Source organism: Eurytemora carolleeae, unplaced genomic scaffold (genome assembly GCF_000591075.1).
Source record: "Eurytemora carolleeae unplaced genomic scaffold, Eaff_2.0 scaffold128, whole genome shotgun sequence".
Taxonomy (NCBI): domain Eukaryota; kingdom Metazoa; phylum Arthropoda; class Copepoda; order Calanoida; family Temoridae; genus Eurytemora; species Eurytemora carolleeae.
In genome coordinates this window covers 75,794-91,192 of record NW_019396173.1, presented here as the reverse complement: position 1 = coordinate 91,192, position 15,399 = coordinate 75,794, and the positions used below count along the sequence as shown (strand labels likewise).

At 34.6% G+C, this 15,399-nt stretch overlaps 2 protein-coding genes across 2 annotated transcripts; both read left to right on the top strand.

The window, feature by feature from the left end:
• Positions 1 to 29: 29 nt before the first annotated feature.
• Positions 30 to 2,995, top strand: LOC111697161 (uncharacterized). Its single transcript, XM_023467064.1, has 6 exons — positions 30 to 155; positions 531 to 654; positions 1,104 to 1,194; positions 1,443 to 1,569; positions 1,824 to 1,939; positions 2,756 to 2,995. Exons 1-6 carry the CDS (start codon positions 38 to 40, stop codon positions 2,849 to 2,851), a joined length of 672 nt encoding a protein of 223 aa, XP_023322832.1. The 5' UTR covers positions 30 to 37; the 3' UTR covers positions 2,852 to 2,995.
• Positions 2,969 to 14,537, top strand: LOC111697154 (ecto-NOX disulfide-thiol exchanger 2). Its single transcript, XM_023467055.1, has 19 exons — positions 2,969 to 3,071; positions 3,219 to 3,277; positions 3,496 to 3,559; positions 4,104 to 4,749; positions 4,960 to 5,015; positions 5,136 to 5,319; positions 5,560 to 5,665; positions 6,254 to 6,368; positions 6,873 to 6,937; positions 7,518 to 7,584; positions 8,394 to 8,561; positions 8,769 to 8,841; positions 9,505 to 9,611; positions 10,521 to 10,676; positions 11,227 to 11,274; positions 11,808 to 11,888; positions 12,995 to 13,066; positions 13,298 to 14,053; positions 14,295 to 14,537. Exons 1-18 carry the CDS (start codon positions 2,979 to 2,981, stop codon positions 13,373 to 13,375), a joined length of 2,238 nt encoding a protein of 745 aa, XP_023322823.1. The 5' UTR covers positions 2,969 to 2,978; the 3' UTR covers positions 13,376 to 14,053; positions 14,295 to 14,537.
• The last annotated feature ends 862 nt before the right edge of the window (positions 14,538 to 15,399 follow it).

Below are 15,399 nucleotides of genomic sequence, written 5' to 3'. Positions count from 1 at the left end.
TTATTGAACTTCGCGAGAAGTGTAATTAATCTGTTTTATGATCATTACAGGTGGAAAAATGGTGATCATTAGTAAAGAGCCGATGGCCTATCCCTCGATGAAAATATACCGAGGAAATGACCCAACACTTATAGAGTTTCCGATCAAGAAAACAGGTGACAAATATTTCAACACTTCAATTTTAACTGCTCAAAAGGGATTGAGTTTAAGATTTTAAAGAACGGGATTATTAAATTATAAATAATACATACTTTTTCCCGCAACACAGTATTATCTTAAGACTTAAACGGAAACTTTTTAATTCTGGGGTCAAGCTTGTTAAATTAAAAGAAATCCTTACTATATAGTCCTTTTAAACGTTAGTTCAAATGAAAATTAGTCCAAACGAACGGAAGTCCAATCGATCATTAGTCGAATTGATATGACTAATAACTTTCTCATGTGAGAAAAATTGTACCCCTCCGCTCTCCCATTTTAAAGATATTAAAGAAAACTCTGGAAGAAATTGTTGTTAAATCATACCATTTTAGAGGATTTCTTCGAGAAGAAGGGAAGTTTTGCTGAAAGGTTGAAGTGGGGTCTGAAAACCGGTTTGATCGCTGGACTAGGCTGGACTACAGCTGATATTCTCTCATTCTCCAGGATTACCGATAGGTTGGTTTTATCAGAGGGAGCCTAAGACGTTACATACACTGTAAACTCCGGTTCTTTTCAGTACAGGGCCGACTTTTAATCAGCCAAGGCAAGCTGTAAAGTACAACACAGACCAAATATGGCAATACGGGATAGTACTCCAAATGAATGTTCCCCTTCTTGTGAAAGATATATTATTGCAAGGCCTCCACACACGCTTTTCATTTTTGCGGTTGTGTCTTTTTACGCCATTAAATTAGTACTATTTGTGGACCTCTTACTTGTGAATTATCGTATTTGATCCAAACGAAGGCCAAAAGGAAAAAATCATTTCATTTCTTAATTATTATCATATACTCCCTATCGAATATAAACCATCATTATTTTTTAAAGTAGGTCAAATTTCATTCTTATTTATAAACTTTTGCTAGATAGTTAGATTACATGGTTAAGCTTTTAATTGTGCGCAGGCGCGCGCAGATTGCCCGTGGCGCGTTCTTCACTATTCCTGCCGTATCTGCAATGGTCGGTTTTGTGGCGCTTCTCGAGATTGCTAAGAAGGTATTTATATTCTTATTGTGCTTTTATTTTCAAACTTTCGTTTACAATTTTTTTTTTATCTTCCTTCTTTGTATTACTTTTTTCTACCTCATCAAATATGAGATTATTGAAATAAAAAGAAAGATTATAATTAATAATATTGATCTCAGCCCTTTCCACCCAAGTTCCCTGCTTTGGTTTAAGTTGGAAGTGGGCAAATGGGGAGTCTGTTTTTTTTTACAAAATATATACTTCTATATCAAATTTAGAGTGTTGGTCGTGAGCACTACAAAACAGCGTTTGCAGTAGCTGCTGCTGCTCCCGCTACTGTTTACTGTGTTTGGAGAAGAAATATTGCTCCTTTTGCCAAGGTTTACATCCCTGTGGCACTCTGGGGTAAGTACTTTTTATCCCGGCTTAATTCACACTTTATCAAGTAAAAATCGCTAAATTAACACTTTTCGCATTCTCTAAATAATTTTTATTTTACTGTATAATTTACATTTTTTTCCATGGAAGATTTCTCAATTTTTTCTCATTTATTTAATAAAATTGTATTTTTTGATCCTTCACAATCTGAAGAAAGACAAAAAATATGACAATGTTGACCAGGGATGATAAATCAATCAATAAAACTAGATTATATTTAGGAGTAACTTATCAGACTTCTATTGATGACAACAAATACTTTGGCTGGGGAGCAGTCACTGATAATCCTAATGATCCCAGGGATACCTTCCACAGAAGCCTCTCTATGTTTGGAGAGGTAATTATTGGATATGTCCATATTCACGGCTCGGCTACCGCCACTCGGGCATAAAAGTATCATCATGTCATACTAACTCTGTAATCCACGTACCCCAAAAGGGGGCTGTGGGTTGCAGGGAGGGGTGGTTACCTGGTAACACTTGTGTTTTTGGGGAGTCATAATAGATAGATAGATCCATGCAAATAAATCAGTAAAGATAAGGATTAGATGTTAAAAGTGAAACTAGTTCCATCTTCTATAATTTTCACCTCCAAAACTTCATTTTCTTAGAACCCTAGTTTATGGACCATGTAATATTCTTTTGAGTTTTTTGTCAGTGCTTAGGATCCATTTAATTTTGATGCGGATCCGGATCCAGGAAGCCAAAATCTTGAGGATACAACGGATCCAGATCCTAAGCGCTGGTTTTTGTATAATGTGTCTATTTGTTTTATTCCTAACTTGGTGGGTGTTTTTACAAACCCCTTTTCTTCTTTCAACCTTTCGTATTTTATTGTTTTTCATTTGTTTCATATTTCTTTATTTTCTCCTGCTCTCGTTTTTGTAATGTCTTTATATGATTCAGTGATAACCAGAATACTCTGGAACATAAAGACTACTTTTTTACTCGAGTTATAATTTTAAATAGTCCAATGAGTTTGGGATACAGCATTTGTGCAGTGTTAACAGACCCATTTAACTTAAATAGTGGTTTAATAAGTGTCAAGTAAATTTATTTGCTTTGTAACAACTTTAAATAAGCTTAAGCATTGCTATTAGGTCGTCTTCCTATTTCAGAATTTTCTTTTGATCACTGTACTGTGAATTTTTCAGGCTGTACGACCTGAATTTTTCCACACCAAATATTTCCGTGGAGGCCTTCTCCAGCCTGCGGACCCTGGACCAACCTACGCCAAGTTTGAGAAGTAACATGGGCCCTGGAATTACCCTAGTTAAATATAGTTTGTCTAGATCCTCTTACTTGCTTTATAAATATTCTTAAACTGAAGAGTATAATAATGCAACCCTCCCCTTTAATAGATACTGAGTCTAATGAATGAAAATATATTCAGATAAGATGGATGACGACATCACTATCATGAATGAGGTCAACAAGGAGGATAAGGAGAGAGAGCGGGAGAGAGAAAGGGTGAGAAAAAAAATCTAAATTATATTTTTTTTTTAAATAAAAAAATAAAATTCTGTTGTTGTGAATTGTCGATGCCACACTTTAAAAAGGGTCATTTTGAATAGCATTAAGTCTACTGTTATGACCCTTGTATTTAAAAATGTTTAGTCTGAGAGTCGAAAAAATGACCGACGCAGCAATGAGCGTGGAAGTGGAGACAGAAGGAAGTAAGTTAACAATATTCTTAAAGTTTTGCTTTAACAACATTCCTTAAAGTTATTCCAAGATTCATTACAAACTTTCCCATTCCTTTCCAATGTTTTATCTGATTAATACGTTTTAGTGTTTTCCACCTAATTTTTTAATTAAAATTTTTTTTAAAGATTTGATTAGATTTGAGTTGCTAAGATTTGATCTGAATTGATCTTATCTGATTTGAATTTAGTTCTGATCGAGGACGGGGTGGGAATAGGAAACGAGGGTACGGAGGAGACTGGGATAAAAACAAGGTAAATATGTTTTCACTACATTCAGGGGTTTATATTTCTTTTATCCTCCCAGTATTAAGGTAGAAAATTTGTTCGTCTAGGGGTTTTTAAAAAATACAACCATCAATATATTTCATAATGAATGTGCTATAAAGTAATTATCGTGCTATAATGTTAAATTGGCACTACAGCTCGTGTTCTATAAAGTTTTGATTGGTTCCCGGATTTTCTCCAAAAAAATGAAAATAAATTTTTTTACTTCTGCTTTATTTCTAAGCTTATTTGATTTAAAAGAGCCATTGTATTAAGACAAGTACACAAACGTTTCATAAAATTATCTATAAAACTATTATTTTGGCTCGACGTGCTATAAAGTTTTTGCACTTAAATTTTCTCAATATCTCGAATTTCTCGCCTTATTAGATTACATTATAAAATTAAATCTGAAAAGGCTTGAACTTTCTCGATAATGAGAACATTTCTGTCCAAAAACTGTATAACATTGCGACCCAAAATAACAGTGTTTAAATTGTTATAATATTATTACCAATCTTTATTTGTTAAGATGCAGTTAGCTCAGATGCAGCAGAGCATGATGCAGAGCTGGGGGGCACAAAACCAAAACGAGAATATGGTGGGCAATCCTCCCCTACCCCCACCCCTCCCAGGCAAACCACCCGCCATGCCACCAGCTCCAGGCATGCAGGGCATGAACATTCCTATGAACTCCAACATGCAGGGGATGAACAATTCTATGGGAGGCTCTGGAATGGGACAGGGTATGCCGGGGATGGGACCAGGCATGTCGGGAATGGGACAGAACATGCCCGGCATGGGACAAAACATGCCAGGTATGCCTAACCAAATGGGCCAGGGCATGAATAACATGCAAGGCATGCCCAACCAAATGGGGCCAAATATGCCGGGGATGAATCCCGGAATGCAAGGGATGGGTCAAGGCATGATGGGCCAAGGTATGCCGAACATGAACACCTCCATGGGTTCAAACATGTCAGGAATGCCCTCCGGTGTGTCCGTGATGAATAACATGATGGGGAACATGCAGGAGATGATCAAGATGACGATGGGAAACATGAACAGCATGAACAACGGTATGGGTATGGGAGGGGGTATGAACACGAACATGAAAATCGCGAACAAGGCTGCTGAACAGCTGCCTGGAACAGACGAGCTTAGCGACACGATGATCGGTAAATCTATTTTCTCAACAATGTATCTCAAAATATGAAAATTTAACAAATATTTCGATTTTTTGAATTATTAAATTTCCCGCACCATCATACCATTTAAGAAGTTTTCTTAATCATATGTTTTTAGCTCTAATACTCCAGAAATCTTTTTAAAAATAACAAGATCTTTGGATTGTTTACAATTAATTATTTTCCTCCATTTTTTTTCAGGACCTGTAAAGCCCGGAGAGGACAGAGATGCTCCAGCTCCTGGTTCAGGGATGATGGTAAACATTGTTACAAACAAAAATTTTATAATTACATAATTTTTAAAAGTAATTTATTAGAGTTTCGATCTTTAAGGTTCTTCCATTTTTCCGCAAAATAAATAATTAAAATTTCTAAAGGGAATGATCCCGACGATGGATCCGAACCTAGCAGCTGCCTGGGGCGGATGGGTGATGGCACCTGATGGGCAGATGGTCCGCCAGCCAATAGTTTACAGGCTCAGTGTACTGTACCCGCCCACTGCTTCAGCTCCTACTCCAACCCTGAGGGAACGCCCCCCGGGCTGCAGAACTATATTCATCGGTAGGTTTCGTAATTAATCAAGGAGTAGTGAATTAATTATTGAAATATTTTTGGAAATAAACAAACACTATTTTATCTTTAATCTGTTACCTTTTTTGTAGTGGTTTGTGATTTTTTTTATAATAATTGTTCTCTTAGGCAGCATAAAAATCTGATTGACATAAAATAATACCAATCAAATCATCTGTTGAAAAAATAATTAATATTTGTAAGTTAGAAATTAAGAAGAAACGAATCTAGGTGGTGTTCCTGAGATGGCAACTGAGGAGGTTATTAGAGATATATTTGAGCACTGCGGACCTATTCAAACTGTTCGGATGAATAAGAAAAATTTTGCGCATATCAGGTCAGAATAGTGGAGGTTAGAGGTCAAAACTTTTGTAAGATAAAGCGCTAATCTCCAAAGTGACACCTTATGAGGTATTAGTGTATGATCCCTCAATTTTAGTTTTTCTTTCCGGTAAGTCCGCCAAGGGATATCCAAGAGGAAATAATTAAATCCGCAAAAAAGCTGAAGACGCGGATAACGGCTAGATCGCATGGTTAAAAATACAGTAGTTTCGACGGTGTCGTATCGTTTGCACTTATGATTGATCGTAATAACGTTCATTCGGACTAACGTTTTATTTGAGGGTTAGGTTAGATTAAGACAATTTCTGAGCCGAGCGCTGCGGCTAGGACAGGCTAGGGGGCCGAGCGCCGCGGCTAGGATAGGCTAGGGGACCGAGCGCTGCGGCCACAAGTGTTACTGATCAGCTGACTTTCGTGCAAACGTACGTTAGTTCAATCGGACATTATAGTGCAAACGATATAGCATCGTTTCGACCTCAATAGATTATACAATCTATAAAAATATTCAATTTGCATTAAATTTTCAAGTCAGCAGCAGATTTAATTCTAATAATATTATTATTATACAAGATATTTTTATTAGGTATATGGCCGAGATGGCTGTTAGCCATGCTGTTCTACTCTCTGGCTGGAGGCTAAAGGTTGATAATAAGGATGATCAACCGTACACTGGTAGACTTCATGTAGATTACGCACAGGTAGACTCCAAGTCTGAAGAGTCATAATACACGGGAATATATAAAATGTGGTTTACACTTTTAGGGAGCAAATAATATACATAACATAAACTCAACTTGATATTCTGAACTAAGTTTACATGTTTACACTTTTAGGGAGCAAATAATATACATTACAAACTCAACTTGATATTCTGAACTAAGTTTACATGTTTACACTTTTAGGGAGCAAATAATATACATTACAAACTCAACTTGATATTCTGAACTAAGTTTATATGTTTTGCTTTTATCCTTTTCATACACAACAGTTTACTAACTGTTTGGATCAAATACAGTCGTCGTCGTATATTTCAATACAATGAAAACAACTTTCTATTTAAATTTTGTTTTTGATAAACAAAGAGAAGTTGTCTGTTAACAGCTTCTCCTTATTTACATCTAAACTTGGAATTCGTCTTCATTGTAATGGTATAATCGCCGACATATGTAATACATTTTCTCCTTTAACACTGTTGACTTCAGGCCCGTGACGATCTACAGGAATATGAAGCTAAACAGAGACAGGTGGAACGAGAAGAACGAATGAGGTAAAATTTTATTCAATCAATCAATCAATTGATAACCAATCAATCAAAATCTCCTAAAAACATATTATTTTATGGGACCGAATTCAATAAATTTGAACTGCATAAATTTGAACCAACCATTCAATGATTATTTACATGAATAGATGGTTCCAATTTAAACCGTTAGTGGGTAGTAAAACGACGCATTGAATTATGTCCCTGGTCAATGTCATCCATTATTTTGATAGTAGAAGGAAACGTCATTCGGTCAATTATCTTAGATTATTTCATATGTTGTAAAAATTATGTTTCCATTAAATGTTAGGATTTTTGATTCGAGAAACCTTTTATTTTCTAATAAATGATTTATCTACATTTTATGATTTTGAAATAAATAATGGAACAACTGCTGGGTTTTCTTTTTACTTTCTCATACTTTTTATTCATTTTATTTGATAGGGTCAAATAAAATGAATAAAAAGTATGAGAAAGTAAAAATGACCTAAATTAATCAACCAAAAATAATTTGGGGGATTTTTCAAAAAATATTCTTATCTTGTAAATTTTTTTTCTGGATTTATTTTGATTAACTTTATTCTAGGTTTCGAATGATTGATGAGATGAGACCTCCATCTCCCCCTGGAGTTCCTCATTATAGTGACGGAGAGGTACATCATATACATTGAGGGTAGGGGGGTTGATCAAATTTTGTTGCCATCCAATTTTTTGTCTAGGCTGTCTAATTTTATAAACCACTTTTGTTAGAATGTAGGGGGAGGGGGGGGGGCCGCGTGGAAAAAATAACTCGTGTTTGCCAGCAGAACTAAACAAGCGGAAGTCAAACAAAAAATACCAAAAGAATTTATTCTGAGAAAATTTAAAATTAGCGTTAGTAATAGTTTTGATAACTCCTAATTTTACGGCCTCCTTTGGGATTAGAAATTAATGTGTGACGCAAACGTTGCATAGTAATAGTTTCACTAACTTAATATTTAAGCTTACTCTGTAAACTTTGGAATGATGCACCCTTTGCGTAATAATTTGTAATTTTAATTACTCTAGATATTTAGGCACACGCTGTTGTCGAGAAATTAAAGAGTGACGCAAACTTTACGTAGTAATATTCAATTACTATTACTCTTGATATTTAGGCACACGCTGTTGTCGAGAAACTAAAGAGTGACGCAAACTTTTCGTAGTATTATTTAATTACTATTACTCTTGATATTTAGGCACACGCTGTTGTCGAAAAAACTAAAGAGTGACGCAAACTTTACGTAGTAATATTTAATTACTATTACTCTTGATATTTAGGCACACTCTGTTGTCGAGAAACTAAAGAGTGACGCAAACTTTTCGTAGTATTATTTAATTACTATTACTCTTGATATTTAGGCACACGCTGTTGTCGAAAAAACTAAAGAGTGACGCAAACTTTACGTAGTAATATTTAATTACTATTACTCTTGATATTTAGGCACACGCTGTTGTCGAGAAACTAAAGAGTGACGCAAACTTTGGTGAAGGAGTTGAGATCCTTGAAACCTGGTTGAGTCGAGGAGACTGTAGTAAACGGAACGCAGGGATGTTCTATACAATGATTCAAGCAGCAAATACGCATGTCAAGCGTCTTCTGCAGGAACAGGTATATTTAGACCTGTTTTTCATCCTGCGCAGTTTTAGGTACCGACCATGTACCGACCAAAAAATTGATAATAAAAGTATTTAGCGAGTATTCAGATCTATCAGGGTTGTCCAGTAATATTAATAATAATGTTCTATTAACTCCGCCTCACGATTAAACAATAACTGGAAAGTTTTCTGATTCTGGTTTGATTTAATTTTGTTCTAGAATGACTTTGAGATTGAGATGCAGAGATTGAAGGAGCAATGGAAGGGAAAAATTCAAATCTCCGTGTCTCAATGTAAGTAGGAAACCTGGAGTAAACCCTGGGGTAATCGACTCATTCATCTCAAATCTTCATTTCCTCAATCCAATACAGACAATTCTTATCAATTTTTATTATTTATCAATGTTTCTCGTAGTAAATTATTTTGAAATTCTTTGTTCAAAACGATAAAAATATTTTTTTTTTTGAAATTTGAATTTTTCCTTCATTTTGTCTAATAATCTTCTTCTCTTACCGAATTTGTGTAAGTAAACCATCATTTAAAAAACGAACAAAATTGCCAAATATATATATCTAATATATATATCGTGTAAGTATTTTTTATGTAATATCAAATTAATCTCCATTTTATCGATGATATTTTTTTGCATTTTCTAATATCGGTTTCTGCAACAACAACAACAAAAGCATTATTTTTTGTAGGAAATGTTGGGAAGATCTTTACTGTTTATATTTGATACTATTAAGTCCCAAAATTGAAAAAAGATTTTGTAGGCCTAACTTACAAACAGCTCAATTTCTCAATGAACCCCGCTCAGCTCAGGTTCAAGGTTTACTCTTAATACTCCAGTATCAGGTTGTAGCACTAAGCTTAACCCCCTGGTCTGGTTTACCCGAACTAGGCTCAGGGCTTTCAGCTCAATTCTAGGCTCATTGAGTCATTTCTACTCTTCTCAGTTGGACAGATTGAGTCAGTGTTTGGGAATGCGAGTCACCAGAAGGTTTGGGATCATTTCACAAAACCTCAGAGGAAGAATATTCAGAGCTGGAAGCATCAGCTCACGGTGAGTTTTCGTAGATCCACAAGGAGGAGCCAATACATCCAATCAGAGTGGAAACTTCATAACTTTTGTTCATAGACATGTTCTTAAATATTAAACTTAAATAATACATTTACAATGCAAATACACTCAAAAGATATTTTTATATTGGATCCCCACTTGTCTTCTAGTTTACAGGTCCACCTATTGATAATTATTTTTATTTTATTCAGATATTTTTGAGNGTTGAATTAAACACCATTTTTAAGTTTTTTTCTTTTTAACATTTTTCACAATAATATTGATATTTATTTATTTTATCCAAAAAATAGATAAAGTTGTATATTTTATCAATGGTTCGTGTCTACCTGTAAACTAGAACTTAATATTCTCCTAGTCGGTATACATTATACAATACATAGAACAGGGACAGGGTTTAGGACCTACAGTAGTCTTCAAACATTTAGTCACTCAATCTCATTGCTTACTGAATCCTACTTCACAGGTTAGTTAGGTTCTCCAGGTAGGTATAGAGACCACTGAACCCTGCTCAGGGTTTTCCTAAACCCTGGATCCTGTTCTATTAAACTAATAATGATATTACTAAACACGAGATTTAGAAGATATGATGGCAGGTTAGTAAACTTTCAGACTGGAGTGTTTTTTCTTGGCCAAAAAAATTAATTCTTTCAATCTTTATTTTTTGGTCTCGGTGTTTTTAATAGAAAAACTATGATTTTGCAAAAACTTTTAGCTTAAAGGTTAAAAATTAAATAGTGGATTTTTTATTTAAATTTTTTTGTTGGAAATGTTTCAAAATATTATTTTCACCAATCGGAAATATTTCTCAAATAATATGACGACAAGTCGGTGTCAAAGTAGACGTTGTTAATTAAAGATGATTCTTTAAAGTTGATAAATATTCTGGTATAGGAGGCTAAGGCTCTGGCCAAGAAGAATAAAGCCCCAACAGATGAGATGGATGTAAGCGATGAGGAGGAAGAAGAAGAGAAAGTAGAAGAAGTATCCCCAAAGAAGAAGAAGAAGAAGTCGCAAGGAATGAGTACATATGACAGCGATAAGTTAAAGGTAGGATTTTCAAGGATTTAGACGAAAGTTAGTGGGAAAGAAAGAATATTCCGAGTTACCCACAAAATATGAGACATTAAAGACGACCTAAAACACTTAAATTTAGTCATCGGTTAAATTTTTGTCTGTCGGCAAAAATACAGCCTGTCTATGTTATAGTAGATAACTAAATAAGGAATGTAATCAGTTAAAAAAGCATGGAATCAAGACTAAAAGCAAAAAGAATTAATAAATTCCGTACAGTCGTTTCTGAATTCTCATTCTTTGTGGAATTTGGGTAACCCTGTATCTATGTGGGATCTAGCGGTCTATCATGGAACTATATAACTGTGGTGCTGACGACAATCATGTTACGCAGTTTCCTTTTCGGTTCACCCTAATTCCTAATCATTGAAATCTTAGGAATCTTTTTATTTGCAAAAAGTTTGATTGTTGTCATCTGCAGTAAGCATTTGATTTGATTGTCATATCTTTTTAAATTTTTATCATTTTTCGATATTTTTTTTTATTATTGTTATGTTATAATCATTTTTATAAGTATGATAATTAGGAGGATAGTGAGAACTGGGCCTGCCAGGTTAACGCATACAGAACAGAGGTTAGGGGTGTTTTTTTTTTTTTAAATAATAACAATAATTCAAGTTCCATGTGCTTTGACTTTGAGAAATAAATGCAATTTTTTTTAGGGGAAAATGATTTTATTTTTGGGTAATAAGTTTTAAAAAGGAGGAAAAACGTTTAATGTCAAATTTTTCTTTTTTTCCCCAGATCATCAAAAATCATTCCCACAACTTATTCTTATTAACTATGACAGAACTCCTCTAACTCACTACTTGACCAGGTTAAAGGGACTGTCCATGTAATTTCAATATCGACTCTAGTAGACCCTTTAATCCTGTATAATAAAAAATGTGGAAGATATCATAGTTTTTCCAACTAAAAAGTTCCTAATTCCCATCCTCTCTTCAGCATAATCTAAGTCACTTCATAGAGAACCCCATAATCAGACATATCTACCTAGGGTAACATTTTTAATCGAACATGCCACTTTATTTTGAAGGTCACTTGAAGTTGTGTCACAATCCCTTTAAGAACTAATTAAAAGCAAAGAATAGCTTGGTCCATGTTAAGGTTGAAGCTGTGAAGGCTGAGATGACCGGTGAGCTGGATGAAAAGAAAACTCAGATTAAAATCCTTCAACAAACCCTGCAGGTAGCCTATACCAGCCGGGTATTTCAGCTAATCTATATATATATGTAAAGTTATTAGCTCTGTTTTTCTGAATGTTTGTTGTTTTGTTTGTCCGATCATAACTCAGATACCCCTGGACCGATTTGCCTGAAATTTTGATTGGGGAACTTGGGAGATTCTAAGTTGAGTATGTCGACTTTTATTTCGAAATTTTAGTTTTCCTGTAAAATTGACCAATTGTGGGTAACAGGCGGGAGTAGCTATGAGTAACCTGGGCAACCTTGGGTTCCCAGGCTAGTTTTGTATATTTACATTATTTTTATCTTTACTTATTTGCAGGAGGGGGGGGGGTGCTCAAAGAGGATTTTCCGGCTTTCAAAACAGATGTCAATTTTCACTCTAAAAGAAACTTTCCGCAGTAGGGAAATACAATTGATAAAACAAATGATGCACACTTTTTGAAACCTAAATTTCGAAGATATTTTCAATGATTTTAATATTTATCAATTATACCTACTGTCAAATATACACTGTACGTAACTTTACAACTGTACAGGATAAAGGTATGCATATAAACTATGCAGAAGTAAGGAGAGGGTATACAAAAAAATTCAAGACAAATTTAAAGTTCACAAGGATCATGGCGACACTGTCAAAGCCTTAAACCCATAAAAAATGCAATTATTTTTATTAATTAAATAGCAGCGTTTCGGATCCGTATCAGGAAACGTTGATATGGATCCGGGTAGCGCCAAAAATTAACCAAAACCATGGAATAAATAAATCAAAATGGTTCGTAAATGTATTATTTACATGACGAAAATTTTTCAAAATTATCTTTAATAATTTAATGTTTACATTTATATAATAGTAATGACGACATTTTTGTTACATTTCGGAATATATAATAAATATAGTTTATAAATTATAACCTTGCATAACATTTAATAGGGAAAATTCGATTCACAGAATCAAAAGTTACCTCGGATCCGGATCCGTATCAGAGTCAGGATCCGGATCCATCATCACGGATGCGGATCCGCGGATCCGGATCCGCATCAAAATGATACGGATCCGAAACACTGTTAAATAGTATGTACAATGTAGATGTAATGTTTTTTGTCCAGGGTATGCAGAAACAACTGATTGAAATGCAGAAGAAGAAATCAGAGGATGAAGCAGGACCACCCAAACCTAAGGTTGGAATATTACTATACAATATACATTGAAGTAGCTTGGGAATTATAGTCTATATTATATTTTTAGTTTTTTATCTTAAAAAATTATCTACCTTTCCATCCAAAAAACCTACCTAGTACCTATATCCTGTTTAGATTCTAATCCCTCTGGCTGAAGCTGAATCTAAGATAGTAGTTGTAGTATCTACCTATCAATCCTTTAAACCTACCTAGTACCTATATCCTGTTTAGGTTCTAATCCCTCTGGCTGAAGCTGAATCTAGGATAGTAGCTGTAGTATCTACCTATCCATCCTATAAACCTACCTAGTACCTATATCCTGTTTAGTTTCTAATCCCTCTGGCTGAAGCTGAATCTAGGATAGTAGCTGTAGTATCTACCTATTCATCCTATAAACCTACCTAGTACCTATATCCTGTTTAGGTTCTAATCCCTCTGACTGAAGCTGAATCTAGGATAGTAGCTGTAGTATCTACCTATCCATCCTATAAACCTACCTCGTACCTATATCCTGTTTGGTTATCTATCTTCTAGAATTATCTACCTAACTATCCTATAAACCTACCTAGTACCTTTATCCTGTTTAGGTTCTAATCCCTCTGGCTGAAGCTGAATCTAGGATAGTAGCTGTAGTATCTACCTATCCATCCTATAAACCTACTTAGTACCTATATCCTGTTTAGTTATCTATTTTATAAACTATCTACCTACCTATCCTATAAACCTACCTAGTACCTATATCCTGTTTAGGTACCAATCCCTCTGGCTGTAGCTGAATCTAGGATAGTAGCTGTAGTATCTACCTATCTATCCTATAAGCCTACCTAGTACCTATATCCTGTTTAGGTTCTAATCCCTCTGGCTGAAGCTGAATCTAGGATAGTAGCTGTAGTATCTACCTACCTGAACACCCATCCCTACGGTGTTACAGTAGACTATATCTGGACCCATCTACTCAAGATAGATTCATCTATTCTCAAGGAAGATGTAAGTTTTATCTAATTTTTAGTTCAGGGTTTTAATAACACAAATCGCTAATGTGGAATGAATTATTTCCCGAAATGAAGCAGATTCAAGAAAAGTGGCACCATCATTGCCGGGAAAGGGGTGACGAGTCGAAAAAAAAGACACTTAGACCTTGAGATGCAGAGCTTGGAGAGGGGTAGGAAGCGTCAATAATTTTGAAGACAGAATAAGAATGAACTTTAAAATTTTTAATTCTATTAAGGTAACTGCTATACTGAAGAAGTACAAGGATTGTTTTGCAAGCGAAGAGAACAGTTCAGATAAAGAAGAAACATGGAAATTCGTTGCATTTGATATCAAATACTGAGCTTTACGTTTCCGGAAACCCACTGTACATAAAATAACGTCACATAAGCGTTTTATGTTGTTCTCTTTTTTGTTTTTATTAAATGCATTTTCCATCAGAAAATTAAAGTTTTGTTAAAATAAAAGTTTTTGGTGATAACCTCGTTTGATATGCATGTTTAGTTGATGTGTAATGTGTTTTTATGTATTTGTGAAGTTAAACGGCTTTTTTCCCATCACCTAATGGCGTCCCCGACTGAACATAACAATGTTAATAAATCTGCCTCCTAAGAAAAAAAAATGTGAAATAATTTATGAGGATATTTACATTTCTGACCTGTCGGGTTTTTTTTAACTAAAAATGAGAAAAAAAATAGGTTGAGGAGTTTTTGCCAAACTTAAGATATGATTAGTATCCCTTTATAATTTGTTGGTACCTTCAACAGAAACCAAATATGTGCACAGTCCCTTTAAATAATCATTGGGTCAAATTCCTCTAAGCTATGGACAGGGGAAAAGGTACATACTATTGGCAGTGAACTAGGATGTAGGCAAATATATTCAATAGTTTTGGCATAAATATAGAGGATTTATTGATAGAGGGGAGGACACGACCTCATCATTGATTGATTGATAGTATAGATCTAGCAACTCAATTTAAATTCTGTTAAATTACAAATAGATTTTTCTTGGAATATAAAGTGAACATTATGCATACTTTCCTTGTATCTATCCTTCCCCTCTTATACTTATACTAGTTCCTAACTGGGTTATTTCTTCAACATTCTACAAATCACAGATTTCCTACTGGTTCACGAATAAGGTTAGCCACAAAACTTAAATGAAATTCTTCAAGAATTGGGGATTTCTTCTGAAATTTTTATATTCCTTAATTATATTTTTCAGATGGGTAGGACAAAGAAAGAGACGTAAACGTTTGCTTCTGCGTGGAACCATTTTTTGGAGAGAGAGATAATATAACTTTATAGATTCTGTATAAAGAGTTGTTTCTGGGGAGCACT